Source organism: Lonchura striata, chromosome 5 (assembly GCF_050655825.1).
Source record: "Lonchura striata isolate lonStrDom1 chromosome 5, ASM5065582v1, whole genome shotgun sequence".
NCBI classification, from domain to species: Eukaryota; Metazoa; Chordata; class Aves; order Passeriformes; family Estrildidae; genus Lonchura; species Lonchura striata.
Genome location: NC_140707.1, coordinates 65239996 through 65260937, shown reverse-complemented (window position 1 = coordinate 65260937; position 20942 = coordinate 65239996). Strand labels below are relative to the sequence as shown.

General features: G+C 43.7%; 2 protein-coding genes across 11 annotated transcripts in view; one reads left to right on the top strand and one right to left on the bottom strand.

Moving 5' to 3' along the window:
• The first annotated feature begins 655 nt into the window (after positions 1 to 655).
• Positions 656 to 16138, top strand: TMEM179 (transmembrane protein 179). The gene is made up of 4 exons (XM_021528918.4): positions 656 to 1199; positions 5039 to 5176; positions 6570 to 6648; positions 7590 to 16138. The coding sequence occupies exons 1-4, from the start codon at positions 898 to 900 to the stop codon at positions 7767 to 7769; spliced, it is 699 nt and encodes a 232-aa protein (XP_021384593.1). The 5' UTR covers positions 656 to 897; the 3' UTR covers positions 7770 to 16138.
• The window catches only part of C5H14orf180 (chromosome 5 C14orf180 homolog), a 37575-nt gene continuing 32193 nt past the window's right edge, over positions 15561 to 20942 (bottom strand). For 6 of the 10 annotated variants that reach the window (XM_085580825.1, XM_085580826.1, XM_085580827.1 and 3 more), the window contains one exon: positions 15561 to 20279. In XM_085580825.1, the coding sequence (XP_085436951.1) occupies positions 20077 to 20279 (203 nt within the window). In that variant the 3' untranslated portion in view covers positions 15561 to 20076. The remainder of the gene's footprint in view (positions 20280 to 20942) is intronic. The other 4 variants (XM_085580830.1, XM_085580828.1, XM_085580829.1 and 1 more) reach the window with 1 other exon arrangement.

Below are 20942 nucleotides of genomic sequence, written 5' to 3'. Positions count from 1 at the left end.
TGTGCTGGTCTGTTCTCAGCTTGATTTCCAGCAGGAACCTGCTTAAGGCTATTTCCTTTCAGCCCTGCTCCACCTCCCAGACAGGGATAAGGGAGCTGATCCCAACCCCAGGCAGCCCCTAAACGCCACCAGGGCTCAGGAAAAGTTATTCCACTTGTGGTGAGCCTTTGCTCCTCTTGCAATACCTTGGTAGGGGGGTGACCACCTGGGCTAGAACAGAACCACTGGGTCTGTGTGTGCCGGGGTGTCTGTGCACCCTGTCTATTATTGCCACCGTCGGAGGCTGTGGCCAGATTTTTAAAAACTGGGGCTAAAATTTCCTGGCATCCAGCAGGTAGGGTGAAGCCAGTCTGCTGGTTTTGGGTATTTGTGTGTGTGTGTGTGATGGCAGTCAACAGGGGTGACGTCGGTGTTCTGTGTCATCAGGGGCATCCCCCATCGGCGGTCCCCAGCCCTGTTGGATATTGATTTAACTCCCTGGGCGCCAGGGCGTAGTGGCAGCCAGATTTTCCCCAAGAGGGATACCCCACAACAGCTCTTCCCCTCTCCTCTCCCCTCTTCCCCTACAAGCCCTGAAGCCATTCCCAGGGGCAGCTCGGGCTGCGGGAGAGGGAAAATCCTTGTCCAGAGGAGGCATCGGACCGCACTGCATTGCATTGCATTGCACTGCGCATCCTCCCTCCCTCCTTCCCTCCCCACCGCCTACTGCTGCAGCCTCCCTTCCTCCCTCCATCCCTCCATCCTCCCATCGCTCCCTTGCGTCTCCCACTCCTGCATCCCTCTCTTCTACATCCCTCCTCCCGCATCCCTCCTCCCGCATCCCTCCGTCCCTCCCGCATCCCTCTCTCCACCCCTCCCTCCTTCCCTCCCTCCCTCTGCCTGCGCAGAGCCGCGGACATGGCGCTCAGCAATTTCCTCTTCGCTCAGTGCATCTGCTATTTCCTGGCCTTTCTCTTCAGCTTCATCGTGGTGGTGCCACTCTCCGAGAATGGCAACGACTTCCACGGCCGCTGCCTGCTCTTCACCGAGGGCATGTGGCTCAACGCCAACCTGACGGTGGAGCGGCAGCGCTTCACGGTGCAGGAGTGGGGGCCTGAGGCCGCTTGCCGCTTTAGCATCTTCACCGGGCTCCTCTCCCTGCTGCTGGCCACAGTGCAGGCCTGGAGGACCCTCTTCTTCCTCTGCAAAGGGCACGAGGAGTAAGTATCCCTGGGGATCAGCCCATCCCTCCCACGGGCTGGGTGGGCTTTGCACCACCCAGGTCATCGGGCTCCCCAGAGGGGTTTGGGGACAGGGGGTGTATGGCCCGTGTCTGGCTGCACACACTGCAGGCACTCCCCCAGCTCTTCCAGGGCCCTCTCCGGAGGATGCTCCTGTGGGGTGGGGGGTCAGACCCTCTGCCGTGCACCCACTGCCCTTTGGCAGACTTGGTGCAGCGTGGCTGCAGTGGCCATGGAAGGATTTGGGGGCTCTGGGGTGATGCTGGAGGCTGGGGCTCCCAGGTGCCTGTTGACCATGGTCCCACTGCACATCCGTGCCAAAGAAGGCCCTCCCCAGGTGTGCACTGGGTGTGTGAAAAACCTTGAAACAACATGGTTGTGTGTGGGGGGCCAGAAGGTTGGTGACCCCCCTCTATTTTTTGTGCTGGTTTTGCTGTGTACATGGCAGCTATTGCAGACAGCAGCTATTGCTTGGTTACGACATGAGAGCGACGCTGAGCGCTCCTGCAGCAGCTCAGGGCAGCACTGACTGCTGGCTCCTGTGCTCAGACAGCCCAAGGGGCATCCTGGGGCAGCGTGGGGAAGGATTCCACAGCATCCCACCCCAGCAGGTGTAGTGAGAGGCTTGGTGGCCAGGCAGCAGCTCAGGAGCACTGTGATGTTCTGTGCTTGCCTCTCTGGTGGCCTGAGAGGACAGAGAGCCTGGTGCAGGTAACTCAGGTGCTGCAGGGCTGGGGCTGGACAATGCACTGGTGCCTGTCTAAACTAGGAAGATATTTTTCCCATGGTTTAGGAACCATGCCAAGGGTTGATCACTCCTGTCCAGGTCTATTTGGACTAGAGGTTTCTTGAGTAAGGGGCTGTTACATCTTGGTCTTGGTAACCCTGGAGATTGGGTAGCAGTGTTTTCTTTTGGCTCTTTCCAACCACTTTCAACCTGCCTAATGCTCAAATATGCTGTAATAAATGTGGACCAGAAACTTATTCCATATTAAAAGTGTGTACCTTACACTAAATACAACCACATCCTTCTCAATATCTTTGAGTCCAGCTTCCTTGGGTGATCCATTATCTGTAGAGGGTTAGCTGAATCATAATTCTTTGCAGGTCACAGCTAGCTAATTTTTAGAAGAAATCATCAACAAAAACCCTGTAATGGTGACATTTGGATTAGATGTTAGGCCTGCTTTCAAAAGTGGCTGTTAACTTCAAAGCTGTTGGGCAGGCTCCTGAAAAGTGTCCCTTTGGAGCTCCTTCAGGCCCTTTGGGAGTTGTATGACACTGCTCATAGTTGCTCCAGGCAAGAAAGGCAGAAGGCTGTGGGGTGATGGGAGCAAAGATGGAGCAAGCTGAGATGATGAGACAACCACAACATGGCAAGATGCTTGGGAACAGCAGTTTCTTGGTAAGGTCTGTCCTGTTCCACATCAGCCACCGTATGAAAAGCAGGTGGGGCTCACGCTGTCCTGATTTTAGACAGCCATTTGTTAACAGTTCAAATGGGTGCAAAAACATTTCTGTTTGGATGGAGAGATAATTGTGAGCTCCTCACTACACATGATAATTGTCTGTTCTGATTAGAGGTAGTTGAGGAATGTCAGAAATGATGATCCTGTTGAGGAGGATCACTGCTACTGGACCAGCTCCAGGCTGAGCCAGCTGAGGCAGTCAGGGTTAGTTATCACCCTCTGCATCTTTCATGTACAATGATTTGAATGATTGCTGACAGATACATATGATTGCTAAAAATACCTTAAAAGGGTCTCAGCACCCCTTGCCTCAGCAGCCTGGGGCTCTTCAGCTCAGCTGAAGGGTAGAAGTATAACTCAGGTACTTCATTGCTAGGATTGCAAAGAAACTTTAAGAGTAAACATTCATTGCTAAAGGGCATTCACTCAATCTGCAATGCATAGCTTGAAGGTCTAATCTGAGGAGGAAAAATCAGGTGATCTAGAGAGCCAAAGAAGCAGTTTTCTGTCAGGATGCCCTGGCATCAGTGGTGGTTTCTCTTGCCAGAGGCAAATCAGGTGCAAAGCTGAGCCCTGCTTTGTCAATGGAAGGCCAGATCCTGGACCATGGAACCTCTCTTGCTCCAGGGTACAAAATAGAGGGAGAACTGGAGATCCTGGGCTGTGATGGCCCACTGAAAAGTCCTGGCAACTGCTCCTTTTCTGGAGCTGTTACTAATTCTGGTTCCAGGTCTGTTTTATTCTGTGAACAGCTCAGGTCTTTTCTGCCTCTCAGGCCAGCACACCATGCTAAAGTGCACAGTATCTGACTTTGGCAACATTTGGGATGAAATCCAGTCTAGGTGTAAAATCAGGGTGAAGAACATGCAAAAATCTGGTATCTCATAGCAGCTCTCACTGTATGGGTTACCCCAGCTCACCCCAAATCAGAGGTGAGCTGATCTGCTTCACCAAGCCCAGCTAACCCAGAGCAGGATTCAGCTTATTGCTCATCCAGAAGTCAGGTGTCCTGGCATCCAGCACTCATTACACTCCATAGGGGCACTTCTTGAAGGTGGTTTATTTCACTTTTTCCATCAGTCTTGGGGTGGGACAACTGTCAGTTTGGAGAAAACCTAGACAGTCTCTCTAAAGCCACATCAACCCAGGAGAAAACAGCCTAACTCTGCTGATAACTGCTTCCTCATCTCATTTTAAAAAAGTTCTCCTGAGGTCAAAAATGTATCATGTATAATCTGTAGAAACTAGGATTGTCCAGCCCAGAACCTTCCAGGACTCAAACACTTATTTAAAGAACCTCTTGGCTTTTCATTTAATGAGAAACCAGGGAAAATAAGTGAGTGAGGTTTTTTTTTCTTTCTCTGGGGTGAGTAGATTCATTCTATCACCAGCACAATGAGTGGCACTGGTGAGAAATTTGTCATATTCATCTTTACCACACACTCTGGATAGGATGACCTGCCTCCTGGAGCTGCCAGTCTTTCTCCAACCTGGAGCAGATGTCCAGTTTTCACATAATGTGACATTCCAAGGTGTCCTATTCTAAACAGCCACTTAGAGCAGTTTCAAGTAGAGAAGGGCTTTGCCAGATGACTGGGATTAGAAACTTTTCACAGCTAGAATTCAGGTGAGGAGTTAAAGAGTGAAAATGAGTGAGCGATTCCATGGCCTTATGGGAAATGCCTAAGCATCCCACCCATCCCACTCCAAACACTGCCCGTGCTGAGGGCAGGCCCTGGTGGGGCAGATTTAATGGGGTTGAGGTAAATTGATATTCAGCTGGCAGACATAGCATACTGACACCAAAGCCAGAGAAATCCCGGGAGAAGCTGGCCTGCTCTGCAAATTGCCCATAAAACTGAGATTCGTGTCCTGTGATGGCACTGCCTTGTGTTACATTGCTTGTAATGATTATAGCTATCAGTTCCGTGTTTTTTATTTTTAGTTTTCCTCTTCTAAGCAATTTTTGTTCCAATTATCACTTAAGTCATGAAATAATTTTAGCTGCAGTTACTACATAATTTGAGCTAATAACATTTATTTTAACAATGGTGATTTTCATCATTACAGCTAATGAAAGCCACATTGTGTATGAACAATCACCACACATTATATAAAGCCACATCTTCATATTGTTAAAAAAGAAATCAAAATCAAAAGCATTTGGAAGTGAAGGTACGGTGACTCAAAATCAAGTCCATAGTATTTAAATGTATTAGGTGTTCTTAATTAAAGATGTGTTTTAAATGGAAACTGGTATCTTTGTACCCACTCTGTGCTGCTTGCAGAGACTGCTGATGTTGTGTTTCAGCTGTTTATGAGTTACATTTTTCTTGCCTTTTATTACAGCTCTTTCTTTTACGCCTTCCTGAATCTGCTGATCAGCGCCTTTGTGGTGTTCATCACATTTATTGCCAGCACTATAGTGAGTGTAGGATTTAACATGTGGTGTGATGCAATTACTGAAAAAGGAAGCATGCCAAATAGGTTAGTATTGAAGAATACATTTTATTCCTTTTATTTTTTTCATATAGGCACACTTGAACTGTGGTGTTACAAAGTGTAGCTATTACACACAATGTGAGAAAGAGGGAAAAGGCATCTGTAATATGAAAATCCAGAGTTTTTTTCATGTGTAAGAAAACAAAGTAAATCAAACTTCTTTTTGTTTCTTTATTTAGAAGCCCACAAAGAAAAGTGTGTTTCTGTTGTATTTTGTGGTCATGATCACATGAAAAGAAATTCATTATGTTAAAATTTTTTATTTCCAAAGGAATGCTAGATTTAGGGATTTTCTAAGAATGGTGGGGGTGTGGCTTTGTGAGCAGGGCAGGGGTCTGGGGGCCAGGGCTCCTGGCTTGCAGTCCTGGTTCTGCCTTCAAGCCACTGTGTGGCACCTGGCAAGTCACTTATCCTGCCTGTGCCACAACTCATCATCAGGCAAAACATTTGGGGTAGAGTTCCTTGCCTTGTAGTGATGCTGTGGATGCCCTGAGAGCCACAGAATGTAAAGCACTTTGTAAATGCAAAGTACAGATGGCTGATGCTTTGTTACAGCCACAAAATTTACAGCTCCTAAAATGTGCCAATGTGTCCCATGATGCTTATGCTCCTTATAGGAAACATGATAAGTCGAGGAAGACTTGCTCCTGTCAAACAAATAATGATGAAAAGAGGAAAATGTGACATTTTATGTCATATGATTTTGAATAAATGTACTACTTAAAGCATACATTTATGTTGCACATTGTCATATGTTGTAAAATGCCATAGTGAATGTTCTGTTTAGGGCTGCAACGATTAATCGAATTACTCGAATATTCGGTTAAAAATTCAATTACAAAAAGCATCTAATCGAATATTCGGGTAAGAACCCGAGATGACCGACAGCACTGAAAAGGAGAGAGAAGAGGCTGCAGAAATCAACCAAGATGTAGAATGACAACCTCAAAATCCTGGGATATTTTTCACACCAATAATGGTCCAAGTTATTTGTAAAATCTGTAGGCAGCCCCTATCTTATCATCAGAGTACCATGTCCTTGCTGGAGCATCTGAAACAAAAACACAATTCCATCTTCTGAGGCTTTTCCTGATGAAGTCAAAAGGTAACAGAGGATATACACTTTGTTTCATTGAGGGGTGAAACAGCCAACCTGGGGTGATGCCAGGGGCAAATCTGTGGGAGGCGAGGGGGCGTTGGGAAAGAGGGGTTTAAGACAACCTGATGATTGCAATAACTTAATTATCCCTTGACAGAATATGCCATTGTGACCGTTCAAAATACATTTAATATGTTGTTTCATTTTATATTTAGTTTACCTAGAATCTCTTAAATTTTCTTCTTTTGTTTTTCCCTTTCCAAATGCCTTTCTGGGTAGCTGTGAAGAATTGCAGGATATAGATCTTGAGCTGAACTTGGAAAACTCTGCTTTCTATGACCAATTTGCTATTGCACAGGTAGGTCAGACTAAGTCATGGTTCTATTACAGTTAATTTGCCATTTGCTTATTGACTTGGGATTGTTGGAGCTGAACTACCATTCTCAGAAATCAATGGGAATGTTTCCACTGACTTCAGTAAGTGCTGAATCAGAATGATAGTGATGGGCACATTTGCCTTTTAAATTCAAAATAGACAGTTTCGAATACAGATATGTCAAAGCCTCACCTTACCAGTGATCTTGTTAATCATGATAGAAAACTCATTGTTCATCCAAAGGATGAGATCTGCAAAAGTTGCAGCACTCCAGTGTCCTGGATCTGTTAATTACTGTTCAAAATAGTTTCTGACCTGCACCATGCTGTGGGGTTTCTAGTTTTGCCTTCCTTGACTTCGACTGAGATCAGTCAAGGTATGTAAATATCAGACCATTGAAAAGAATCAAAGATTAATTCATTCAGATAGGGCTGTTTTCTGATGAGTCCATGAGAATTAGACCTCTAAGGCTGTCAGATCGTTCCATTGAACATTCTAGCTCTAAGTCAATGATCAGAGTCAGTGAACACTGGGACATGAGCACATACTAATTTTGCAGGGGTGAGAGGTCCATCTCTGCATGGCTGCAGCCTTACAAAGGCTTATGCTTGTCCCACATGGAAAGAGGCATTAGCCTGCCTGGAACATTCCTTGAAGGTAACGCTGCCTCTTGAGCGCAAGTAAATTTTTTGTCTTTGTTGCCAGCTTTGGTATCTAGATGCCCAGCTCAGGCATAACTGCATTTAGGAAAGAAATATGCCATAAAAGTGACTCCTTTATATGAAGAACCAAGCCCTCCCTGGATTTAGCTTGGCGTGACTCTGTGGGTTTTGGTCCAGATGAGGTTTGCATAACCACCTGGACAGCTGACTTTGTTTTTACAATACTGTCCTGACCTCTTTATGATTTCTTTTCTTCTCCAGTTTGGTCTCTGGGCTGCCTGGCTGACTTGGCTGGCAATTACCATTCTGGCTTTCCTGAAGGTCTATCACAACTACAGACAGGAGGATCTGCTAGATAGCCTGATCCATGAGAAGGAGCTGCTGCTAGGAAGATCCCCTTCACGATCCTCTTTGCAAGATGACAAAAGTGGCATGATCTAAAGTGTAAGCAAATTTCCAGGGCAGGATCTAGATTTTATTATTCAGTAATGTGAGCTGAAGCTGAGTCAGGGTATTGAGTGTGTGAGACCTTTTCTTTTCCTGAAATGAAATGCAATTGTGAATCACTCACTTCCCCCATGAGAAATTGCTGGCAGAAATAGTGATATTAGGATAAAGAGAATGAACTGCCCTATGTGCCTGTGGCACAGCAAACTTTCTGTCCTGTGCAGGCAAAATTTTTAACCTGCCCTTGTCAGCAGAGCTCCCATGTGCCATCGCTGGCTTTTGCCACAGGGGCCATTTCTGAGAACTGAGCTGGCAAACCCAGGCTACAACATCCAGGCTATTTCTTCAAACTATTCTTCAAAATAGTTGTAACTGGAGCTGCTTTCAGTCCTTTTCCTCCCTTTTGCCAATGAAGCTGCCCTTGTTCTGTCTATTCTGGGAAGCTGCAGCTCTGGTTTGGGTGCAGGCTGTCACTGTCTCTGCTTTTGCTGTGTATGGATGCAGTGCTGGTGAACACATTGCTCCTGCTCTGATTTTATTCAAAACATAGAGACCTGTGTTCCAGACTTGATATTTAATATTGGACAGTGTTAATGAGTTCCATGAAACCCGTGTATTATTATAGCACCTGCCAAATACTGTGTATAATATGGAAGGATGATGGAGAACATTTGTGGTTTTGTTTCTTCTTAGATTTTGGCATAACCAGCATTTATTATGTCTCCTAAAGTGAAGTGTAGCTAGAAATTGCTGAAGCTTGCATACTAATAAATTAAGCTGAATAGATAGTATTAATGCTTGTGCATTTATAAATGTAACTTGGTCCCTAACATTGTATACTATTCTGTTTTGAATATTAGAATTTATTTGTGATATTTATTTCATATAGGATATGAAAAATTACTTTAAGCATTTGCATTGTCGGTTCTATATATAAGCACAGGCAGGAGTTAAAACAGCTGAGTTATTTTATAGGTAGTGCAGTGCTGAATGGGTCCATTCTCTCCACTCATGGGCAGGAGTTCCAGGGCAGGTGAATTTTGCTGTGAAAAGGAAGAATAATTGCTATTTACACAAAGCTCACTGGTGACTGTGTTGTTGCTTTCCGTATTGCTTGGCCAGTGCTTCAACAAATGAGGTGGATTGTTGAGATCAGAGGTAGCTCTGATAATTAAGAAGAGTCACTCAGAGGTGTGTGGGATTTGCATGGCAGAGTAGTAAAGCTGTACTAGGATTAAGCATTTATCCCTAGGTACACATTGCACAGAAGACCTCAAATCAGCAGAAAACTTAGGCAAACAACTAAGTTTGGACTGAAGATTTTTTGGGAATATGCTGACTCTGGCTTTGGTACCTGTGTTTGAGTTGAGACTGAATTTATTGCAACAGAAGTGCAAACCACACAGGATTATATGACCTGGTAAATCAGAATGAGGGGAGAGAGGACAGCAGCCTTCTACCACATCAGAGCTCAAGCCTGGGGTTAGCACAACAATGCAGATTTACTGTTGTCTTCTAGGGACTCTCTGATGCTTAGTTAAATACCAGTTTAAGCATTTCATTGAAACAGAATTTGATGTCATGAAAAATCCCTCAATTATTAAGCATTTTAAGGCATAAAATCTGACATTATATTTAACTGCCAAAATGTTCTCATAGGTTTAGAGAAAAAGCCCTCCATGGGCCCTAAGCAGTAAGCCAGCCATGTGAACATTGATTATAACTCCAGCTGGCCACACTTCTCTGTAGAGAGGCCTTGTTCTTCAGCATGATTTCTGCCCACAAGAGAATTCAATTCATTTGAAAGCTTTGCACCAGTGGCTTTTTTTTTGTAGTTGGAAGTTGACATCTGAGGAGTACGCCTGGAGAGGGAATCAGAGATCAAGTTAATTAATGCCAACTTAAAATTCAGATATCAGGACTGTCAGAGTGCCTTTTTAAAAATTCTTTTGGTCTAATAGTTTGGATATTAAGAAAAGTCTCTTCACTGAAAGGGTTGTCAAGTACTGGAACAGGCTGCCCAGGGAAGTGGTGGAATCACCATCCCTGGGTGTATTTAAAAGAAAGGTAGATATGGCACTGAGGGACAAGGTTTAGTGGTGGCCTTTGCAGTGCCAGGTTAATGGTTTGACTGGATGATCCTAGAGGTCTTTTTCAACCTAAATTACTCTGTCTCTAGTAGGAGATATACTCTTTCTAGTACCTGAGTCCATTGCCAGGGAATGACCTTCTTTATACCGTGAAAAAGAGTTTGGGTCTTATAAGTTAGCCTATTTCCCCAGTTTCTCCAGTTGTAAAAGGCAGTCTCACTTTCAGTCAGCAGTGATGTCTCTTCCCACAAATTACTTCAGTGCATGCCTTACTCCTTGTGTGGAACCGTGATGCTGCTTTGTATAATATATTTTATGTATATGCCAAATCAGGCTGAGGCTGAAGTGACATGTGGGTTGGGACCACTATTCCTGGTGTTGCCTGAGGGTTTGGAGAGCCCTGAGGCAGCAGATAACAAGTGTCTGCTTGTGGTTCTTGCTCTGAGGTAGGTACCAGAGCCCAAGCTTTGTCTCTGGTTCTGAAAGAGAGGATGCTGCTTCTGGGCGAGGCTCTCTGGAGCTCATGCTCTCTTCTACCTCTCCTGTCTCAAGGTCTTTTTCCTCCTTTCCACTTCCATGAGAAGCAGCAAACACTAGTCCTGGGTTTGGAGTTGCTATGCAAAATGATAAAAGGTTGAAGCTCTTTTGTGAGTCCCATGTGAATGGGAGTGTTTTTCACAGCTTTCCCATGTCAGTCTGCTTTTCACAGCTTCCCTGCCTTGGCCAGGTGGGGTGAGGCTGGTAATCCCTTGCAAGTATCAGTGATGCTTAAAAGCAAAGCTGTTTTTGGTGGAAGCCCCTGTGTGAGTCAGAAGGCAGAGCATGGAGTGAGCAGCTCTCTGGCTGACCCATGGGGAGGAAGGGTATCCTGCAACTCCCAGGTTTTGGACACACTTGGTGTTTATTTGCACTAGGTTTTCTGCAACCTCTTTTCCTAAAGCTTAGGCACTCAGGCCAAGCTGGTGATGCCAAGCTGGAAATGTGTTAGAATTGTGGTATAATTTATGCACACATAAATACCTACCTGTGCTCTCTCTCATGCACTTCTCTATTTTGTACATTTCTGATGTCTAATTTTAGTCATCCATTGCCAACCAGCACATCATGGGGCTGAGTCAAATTTTGCATTTCTGTGACATTTCAGTACCTTTAATTTGCCATGTCCAAAGGCAATGTCTGGGAACACTCTAGCAAGAGTTGTATTCAAAGAACTAGAACACTGTGTGGTACTTATACTTGTATTTATTTATTTATTTATTTATTTATTTATTGTCACATGGTGCAAGGGGAGAAAGCTTTGTGGCCTTTCCAAGGCACTGGGCTGTTGCCACACCATTATTCTGTTGTACCAAATATATTCTCTGGCTACCATCTGTGGCTGGATTCCCCACCAATGCTCAACCAGCAGTCCTCATTGAGCTAGAAGAATCTAATCTCACAAGTGTCATCTGAGCTTTTAGATCAATATTTATTTGTCACACTACGACACGAAATAGCTCACACATGGACACGAGATGCAAAAGAAGGAAGAAAAGAACCAAAAGAGAGACTTTATATTTTGATTCTGCAATATATACAATTTCAAAAGTGACAGTGGATTGGAGGATGAAATTGTCACCTCTCCAACCACACTGGCCAAACCCAACAGTCCATCAATTCTCTCCACCCACAAAGAAGAATGTAAAACAATCACTGTACATATGAACAGTGAGAGAAAGTTCCAGTAGAAATATGTAAACACCAGAAGGCATAGAAAACTTTCAGAAGAACTTTAAATCTCTCAAAATAACAGGGTGACATTTATTATTATTTTTTATAATGGAGAAACAATTGCAGCCATCTTTTGGAACAGAATTTCCTTATGAGTGCATTCGTGCTCAAATCATCTTATACCACTAACTCATAAGGCATCTTTCAACTAGGAAATTTCAGGGAGAATCACAAAAATAAGAGCATGATGATTAACTGCAAAACCTTAAGGACACATTTGTACTATAGCAGTTATTCTATGGTCCCTTAAAAAAGGAGGTGTTATAATAACCAGTGATTGATGATTGAATGTACAGACCTTGTCATGAAAACATTCTCTGTGTATGTACAATGCACACAAATAAATGCCAGTTCCACTGCTCTTCTGTGATGTGGATATAGGCTCTTCTCTAAACAATCAGCTTCAGCTGAAGTAGTTCTTAGAATGCCTTAAATTTCTACACTAGCTTTTACTTAGCACTGGGACCCGTGCAATGACAATTATGATACCCAGTTATGATTCCCAGAGGTGGAATTGATGTGGGCAGAGTAGGAAAGCACTGGCCAATGCATAACCTGCCAAAGGCTGAGATGAGTTTCTCATGTGGGTTTGCAGGTGTTTTAATTCCTCCCTTTTATCTGAATACTGTCCTGCTGCTGCCCTAAATGAATCCAGTTAGGAACAGAGTCAGATTTCCCTTCAAGGCCTTCACTCCCCAGTATGGAACACTGCTGATTTAACCTAGGTAGTGTTCAGGATGGAAGCAGAGGTGCAAGGAAGTGGAGCTCACACTTCACAGTCATGTTGCACACAAACCTGCTATTGGGTGGACGTGGGTTTTGTCATCTCCCTTTTCCAAAGCCTTCTCTCTTATATTGCATGTAAAATCACTTTTAGCATTTAAATTATAACTTAAGCAAAAATCCAGACAGCAATTTATACTGGAAAGACTGACAGTATTTTGTGGAAAACCAATCTGGATTATGACAAAACTTGGGGGTTTCTTTCTTTATCAATGGCCCAAGTATCTGTGAGCAAATGAGCATCCTGGCTGTGTCCAGATCCTAAATCTGTGCCTCAGACCACTTCCTTTGCGGGTGGAAACAGCCCATTTTTATCTCTCGGAAAGTTTGCTTTGGAGACCACAAATATCCTTTTCTTCTGCTTAGGGAATCTGGTAAGAGAGGAAGGCTTTACCTGCAGTGACAAAATGCTCATGTAACTTCATAAGCACAGAAACTGGTTAAAAACTATTTCTGTTAATGGCACTAGTGCCTTGAAGTACATTTCTATTTTTGTCCTCCATAAGGAAGAAAACTATCCTGAGTTTACTTCAGTACTCACATATATGCACCTAAATTTTTGTTTATTTTTAATGGATTTTTAAAAAATTACAAAATTCAACTCAGTGATGCATGATGTTGAGAACTGCATAGAAAAGAGCACTTTGATGCTCTCTTGATGTAGAAGAGAACTGCACTCTCTCAGAAAAACTATCATTTGTTTCTGAGCAAAGAGAAGGTTAGAACAGAATTTATTTAAGATATATCAAGTACTGCTTTATTTCAGTGCAGGCACTTTATGAATAATGTTTTTCCATCCTGTTGTTGGGAAGAGTATTAGCAAAGCCATGCTTTCTCTTTAGTTTTTTTTTGTCCATGCCAAAGAGTGTAAATGAACTGCTGTTGTAAACACAGATTAATGTGAATGTATTCACCCATGTGCTTAAAGATCTTTACCTCTCACAGCTATTTTAACTTCTTGAACTGTTATTGCACACAGTAGACAAAAAAACCTGAATCCATGTGAGAGTCTTAATCCTATTTCCATATACAGCTAAAGGATTTAATGCTTAACTTGCTATAAAATCCTCATTGCTAAAAAACGGGCATAAGTACCTGAGAAGTGCTGTGTGAATAGAACTTTGCATTGGTCAAATAATTATGTAATTTTGGTTTGGGATTTTTTAATTTATTTTTTTTCTCACCAAAATGAAAAGACAGCAATGTAATGCATTAGACATGAAAGGTCATCCTCGGTCCCCCTTGAATCGTCCTGCTGGAGCTCTTCTACTCGGCTTGAAATTCCTAAATAACAATTATTTAGCATGCTGGCTCTGGTGTTTAGCAAGGAGATAAACTACTTGGAAGCAAGAGCTGCTCACTGAAATAGCTGGAATTTTTTGTATGTGGTAGAAACCCAATGTGAGAAGGTTTTGTTCCCCCTTGCCACTCAATTGTGTTGTAAAGTGAGGGTTGAGCCAACCTGCCAGGAGGTGAAAATGGTGATTTGTAAGTACTGTTGTTATCTTGGATGATTTCCCACACAAGTGAGTAAACTGTCCTGAGACTAAACTACTCTTCATCTCCTCCTTATTTTCTCCTTGTTTCCCCCTAGAACTGGGCAAATTTGACTCCACTGTGGATACAGACTCTGAAGTGTATTAATGAATGTGAGAAAAATTGCAGTCTCTGTGGAAAATGTTGTCAAGAAATTAAGGAAAGCAGTCAAGGATTTTCCCTGTTCTCATTCAGCCTCTCTGGACTGTGCCACTGAACCCTTCCCTTTACATAAGCCAGGCCTGATTTGGGTGATCTGTTGCTCTGGGAGGTTTCCAAGGCTGGTGCCACCAGTCTCTCCAGGAGCCTGGTGGAGTTAAATGAGTGCTATGTTAAACCATAAAAAACTGAAAACTGTCATGGTATCTCACATTACACAGTCCAGAACTCTTCACTCTGTCTCTCCTGCAGCAGAGAGAATTATTTCTCCCAATTAACAATGTGAAGTCCAGCCGTCTGTGTCTGAAGCACAGCACATCTTCCTGGAACACATGGGATCAGGGCTGCATCAGCTAATCCATTCCACTTTCTAGGCTGCTGCAGCATTTTAATTGTGGTTGTTGAAACAGGGTCCAGCATTTCACTTCATAAGCTGCTGGCAGCCTCTTTGTTGAGCCACATTCTTTGAGAGCAGCAGGCAGTCCCTGTGCTCAGTGGTGCTGAGAAGCTCTGTACTCAACAGAATCCTTCCGTGGGGGGACCACTCTGCTGGGGCCCACAGCCAGTACAGGCTGCTGGTATCAGAGCAATTCTGGTCAAATACACTCTAATTAAAATAGCCCAGGCTACACTACTGAGAAATCAATATATTGTGGTCTGAAGTACACTCCAGAGAGGTTTTTGAATGTTTATAAACAAAACAAAAATAACAAAACACCCCAACAGTTCCACTGAAGTTTCCTCCCTCTGCATCCTTTAATCTTCGAAAACATTCCTGCAGACTTCAGAGAGGATTTTATTGCTATCAAGCTGATTGGGTCTTATTTCTCACATCCCTTCCTAACAGAGACGAGGACAGCTGAGGTGTGCAGGACAGTGGCATCAGTCTGAACAGAAATAGGTCATGAGGAGTCGGTGCATTTCCCCTGAGGGATTTCAGCTTTTGGGCTGTGATATGAGGGAGTGGCATTGACACCAATTTCAGCCTCTGCTTGGCCTGCTCATGTGGCCTCACAAATTGCAGAGCATCCTCTTGAAGCATGTGCTGATCTAAAGATGGCTTCTGGAGAGAGCCACCAATGCCAGCTGTGCAGGAATGTGGTGTAAAGGTGCTGACATTGCCCCCAGATTTGGAGGAGAGCAGATCCAGATACCCTTTGTCCAGGGCATCTCTTGACTTGCCTGGGGAAGGAAAGACTGTTCCCAAATCTCTGTAGAGTTGGCATTTATGAGAGTAGCTCATTAGCACTCATAGTTTAAAAGGTTTAGTGGTTTTGTGTGGTACCACCTGCAAAGATCTGAAGCAGATCTTTCTTGCTTGTGAGTCAGTGCAGAGCCTGAAAGCATTTCAGGCTCTCTGAAATATGTGTCTTCTGATGTATGTATTCATTCATACTGTCTCTTACAGCCACCTGGGAAAAGCTTTATAAGAGTCTAGATTATCTACTTTTTTCTTTCTTTTTTTTTTTTTTTAATGCTGCTTAAGAGGTTCCTACAGCGGGTATTTGGGGAAAAAGCAGAACACATTTTCATAATTTGTTTAACCACTGAAAGCAGTTGAGGAGCAGATCCCTCACCAGTGTACATAGATTATCCTGTGAGCAGCCACGCTGGTCCACACAAGCTGAGGGTAGAGCCTGGCCTGTTTTGAATATTATCTGTTTATTTGTATGGTCTTTTGTAGTGTAATGACTGCTTTAATTGCATGTGTTTGACAAAACCAGAAAGGGAGTGAGGTTTATTATTGTTTTGATACAGTCTTAAAGAGAAGCTTTTTACTAGCATTTTAATACAGCCCTTTGTAAACACTCAGCAAAGAAAAATGCTGAATCCAATCCTTTTGCTAGTGCAGTCACTGAGTTTCCTGTGGCTTTAGTAGGAGCTGGACTGGGTTCAGTGTATGTGGTACACTCCAGCATTACTGATAACGAGTTAATGTGTTTTATATATTGATGCTTTTTGCTGAACAGTGCATCGGCTTTTTATGATTTGGTGAAATATAAAAATAAATTATTTGAAAATCAATGTTTCTGTGCCTGTTCTTTGAAGGTGAGTTTAAATTGTTACAATATAAGGTAAAAAAAAATGTTCTCAAAGTCAGTGGTAGAGTCTTTGTTCTCATTCCCCAGCTTCCCCATGCCACAGCTGGTGTAGTTAAAGGTATGCCCAGCCATCCTCAGCTGCCTGATCCTTTTGGTATCCTCTTCCAGCAGTTCACCCTAATGCCACTGGGGACAAGGAGAAAATGGCCCTGTGTCCACACGCAGCTGGTTTGTTACCAAATGTAGGGTGACACCACAGGCTGCATGGACAGGCCATTTTTCTAAATGCCAGCTGGTTCATTTTCTTCGTGTAGCATCAGTATTTCTCTTCAGAAATGAGCATAAAGGTTCTCAACAGCTATCTTGGAGCAAAGAATTAATAAGAAACACTATTATCGTCTAGGTTCCTGAGTTATTCCTTGGGGGCAGCTGGTAATACCCTTTTTATAGTCACAAGCTTCCAGCTCTTCTGCTTGCTTCTAAGTGGCAAAAGGCAGAAATGACAATTACAATTGCTGCTATGGGCTCATTTTCAGACTATCAGGGTTGGAGACATGAAGGGAAGGAAGGGGACTTGAGCCAATCTTTGGAACTGCCTTTCACTGGTGCTAATGCTGAGTGCATCAAAAGGTTAATGCAAAACCATCCAGTGTCATCTCTCTATGTCTTTTTCTATCTCCTCTAATCATATGGGTATGGACACTCCTGCTGCTGCTATCAGGTGCTGTCCATGTGCCTGAAGAGGGTGTTGGCAGCTGCCCTCCATCCGTTCACACTGCAGGAATGTGCTGAACACTGTCAAAACAACACTTACCCTTCTGTTGTGGTCTGCTTATTTCTGCTGTGTGTTGGTTACATACTCACTGCATCAGGGAATTTAAGCAGCACTTCTACCCTTAGGGGCTGCCATTAGTCCATTGTCATGCACAGAGCTGCTGCTCTCCCCTTTGCCTCCTGCCACCCCAGACACTGCTCCTGGGATGCTCCTACCCACTGGCTGCTTCAAAAACTGTACCCGGGTCCTGTCCTGCATCCCTCCCTCTTTCAGACCTTTATATCTAAAACACAGCCATTTCCAAGTTTCATTATGCAATTGCCCAGAGCTGGTTGGCTGCAGCACTTTTGGCTTCTGAAGCAATTCACCAAGTGGCCTCCAGTGTGAATTCAGGTGAGCATCTCCACTTTGTGCAATAAATTATGTATTCTCTCTCTCCTTTGTAGCCCTCTTGGGAAATTCTCAGGAGTTGTACTGAAGGCAAATATTGCCCAGCATGGCCAGCAAGGGGATTATTACCCAACACAGATGATTTAATGTAACTTTAGAGATCCAAACTCATAAAGGTGTCACACCCAGGAGAAACACTGTTGAACGAGAATAAGGAGAAATCACATCCAGCTCATGGTGGTGAAGATAAAGCTGTGATGGCTAAAAAATGAAGGGGCAGAGAGGGAAAAGTGGTTGTGGGTGTTTAAGCAGTATGGATGAATGGAAAAAGCAGTTCAGTGTGAGAAGGAAATAAAAGAAGTAAGTCCACAGTGAAATTGTGCAGCAGCAAAGAAATGCAGGCCCAGGAGCTGGAATTTTTTCTCCTATTCCCAGTCATGTTATTCACCCACTTCATTCACTCTCACATGCAATGGCTTTCTTAGCTTCAGTTACAAGCTGCCACTGCTCTGCCAGAAATAGGTTTTAGCCTTTATTTATTTCAAATCTTCTGGCTTGGAGGCAATTTTGATTTGCCTTTCTGCTGCCTGCCAAGTATCTGACTGACCACAGTAAACAATTCTGACCCAGGAGACCTTGTAAAGCCATGGTGAGACCTCAGCAGTGGTCTCAAGATAACTCGAGTGCTGCCTTTTCCCATGCCCAAAACACTCCCAAACACAGCCAACACAAAGGCCAAAAATAGCTGTTCCTCTGCTAAATATCCTTAACAGCCCAGATGTGATAGCAGTTCTCACTCACACCAATAAATTGTGCCCCAAGAAGAGGAATGTGGACATTTTCCTTTTATAGCAGGCTCAGTGTGAAGGTGGTCCTCTGTCCATCCCCTGGGAGCTGTGCAGGAGGCTGAGCATGTCTGGTCTTCACACCACCTCCACATTTCCCTCACAGTCCTAAGAGCAATCAGCCCAGAGACCAAAAAGAAACACCACTGATTTGCCAAAAAGTCTCAACCTGGACATTAAAATAATCACGAACATTTGAAATACGCAAACAGAAATCAAAATTACCCCGTTGCCCCAAGCAGGTACCAATCTAAACCTTTTCCCCAGAGATTCACCAGCACACAGATTTAAAACCATTCTTCTTTATTACCTAAAGAGCAGGGCTGAGGCAGGGGAGAAGGGAGGGAAGCAGTGCTGGAGTCACCCTCTGAGCTGGGGTTCCTGAGTGATCTGCACACAGCCCCTGAGCCCAGCCCTGCTCCTGCTGCTTCCCAGGCCGGCTCCTGCCCAGTGCCTGCCTGAGGCTTTCACAGCTCAGGACAGGCAGAAGAGGAGCCACTGAAGGCACTTCTTTCTGTCTTGGGCTGCAATTTTTCTAACTTGTTTTCAGTCAAGCCGCTTCCTCCTCCTGAGAGAAGATTGCACATTGTGTTCCTGTTTATCCTCTCCTGGTTTAAGTTCTTGGGCTGCTTGGGAGAAGGTTGCTGGGGCAGATGTATGACCCTCTTTTTAAAAAAACAATTAGAAATAAAGCACCATTTTTTTCTTTTTGATGGTTGCAATGACAGGGGGAATATAAACCAAGGTCTTGCAGACATCTCTTAATCTTCTCTGCAGTGTTTTTCCCCCTCTTTTTCCCCCCTTTTTCTTTTACTTACAGGTTCTGATGTCAATTTTACCATACAAAATAATCCCAAGCACACATTAGGTGCTAGCTGAGCAGAATCTAAAATCTAAAATGCTGTTTGTGCTGATTCTTTGAAGCTCATGAACTTGCAGTCATTTGTTCTCCTCTCAGAAACCCAGAGCATCGTTTCACATGATCTCCATTAAAAGGATTCCTTTCAGAGAAATGCATAGTATGGTGGGGCAATGATAAAGGAACTATGCATCCAACACCTTCCTAAGCAGTCCATATTATCATGATATAAGGCCTTGAATTCTCAGGCATAGCCTCTGTCTGAATACAATCACTGTCATAAATCTTGCATGTCAGCCTGTGGGGTTTATGGACTGAATCAAACCCAGATGATTAAACTACTGTTTTGATGATTAACCTGGCTTTCAATGATGCTATTTATTATGTTAGGCAAATAAACTATTTTCTGTTTAAATGAGTTTCCATGTTCTTTTCCACACCTGGGAGTCAAGTGAAGCATTAAGAACCAGCTTTTGCCCATGGATGAAAGAAATGTGCGAAAGGAAATAAGAAAGCCATTTGCTGGGATTTTACTAATAATCATTTCAGGTGTACAGCAGCTTGCCAAGCATTTGGCCACCAGAGCAGTGTCTGTGCAATAGCTCAGCTTTATTTTAACCTTTGCAGAGTAATTCTTAGGAGACTTGAGGAGAAAGATGGTTTGGTATCAAAAGCCTTGACCTGAGACTCACAAGACTTTTCTTCCAAGTTTGCTGCTGCCTGCACAGATCAATGCATTTCTCTCTCTCCTTTTCCTCCTCATATCAGCAGCTTGTTAATTCTGGGTGACAAAATCTAGATACTTGTTTGCTGTTCAGGGTGATGAAGAGTGAGCTTGGGACCTCAAGGCGTTAGTATGAATGTTCACTGATGTGAGACAAAGAAAAACAGCAAAGAAGGAAAAAGGAGAACAAGTGTTTGCTGGATGGTGCACAGCAGGGGTGATTTTCTTGCTCTTTGAGGTGGATGCTCATGTGTTCCTTGCCTGTGGCTGCAGTAGGCTGGGAGCTTTGCACTGATGTTTTTTAGCAGTGTCAGGCTGGAGGACAGTGCTACTGCCTCAGAAACCAAGTCCAGCACCTCTGAGCGACATGTCTTATATGAAGAAAGAAGATGACAAGTTGGGATTGAAATTCCTCTAGGACTGTGACATCTTGCTTCATGCTGGTGTAGTAGAGACTCACAGCAAGGATCAGCACTACACAAAACAAGAGCCACAGGAGCACAGGTAATCCAGATGATGTCCTGTCATCTGCTGAACAGTGATGAGAAGAAAAAAAAAAAGAAAGCAGCATTATTTTAGTGCCATCTTAAATAATTCCCAAATTTGATCCCCTGCTGATGCCTTTGTCCCAGTTTTGTGGCAGCAGCAGGGTACAGAGGGCTCTGATGGTGAGCACTTCTGTAGGGATCAGTTAAATGATAGTGAGTCACATCTCCTGATGGAAGGTGGTGAGTATAAAAGATATCATCTAATGGAGAATTGAAAGAGTTTAATTATATACAATAAGAACAGGATTAGCATAGCTAATGCATGATCTCAACTTCCCCTACAGCAATTATTTTTTATACCTTTACCCTAAATGTTAAGTTGAATACTAGGAGAATATGAAGCTACTCGGTCTAATTATTTAATGTTCACAAATGCTCCATAAAAGAGAGAAGCTGTAGATTTCTGGTAAGTCAGCTTGTTTGGGACTCCTGCTAATTATGGGAAGAACCCAAACATGGCTCCATTAACAAAGAGACATGTTCAGAGAGCTCTGGCAATCTGAACCACTCTCAGGGTGCTATGTGTGCTAATTACACCAGAACATCCTCTGCACTTGCTCATCAGCAAGAGGATACTGTAAAGATTTTTCTTGCCTTCAAAATCTTTTTCCAGCACGTTTAAAGTGCCGCAGGTGGGGCACAGCAC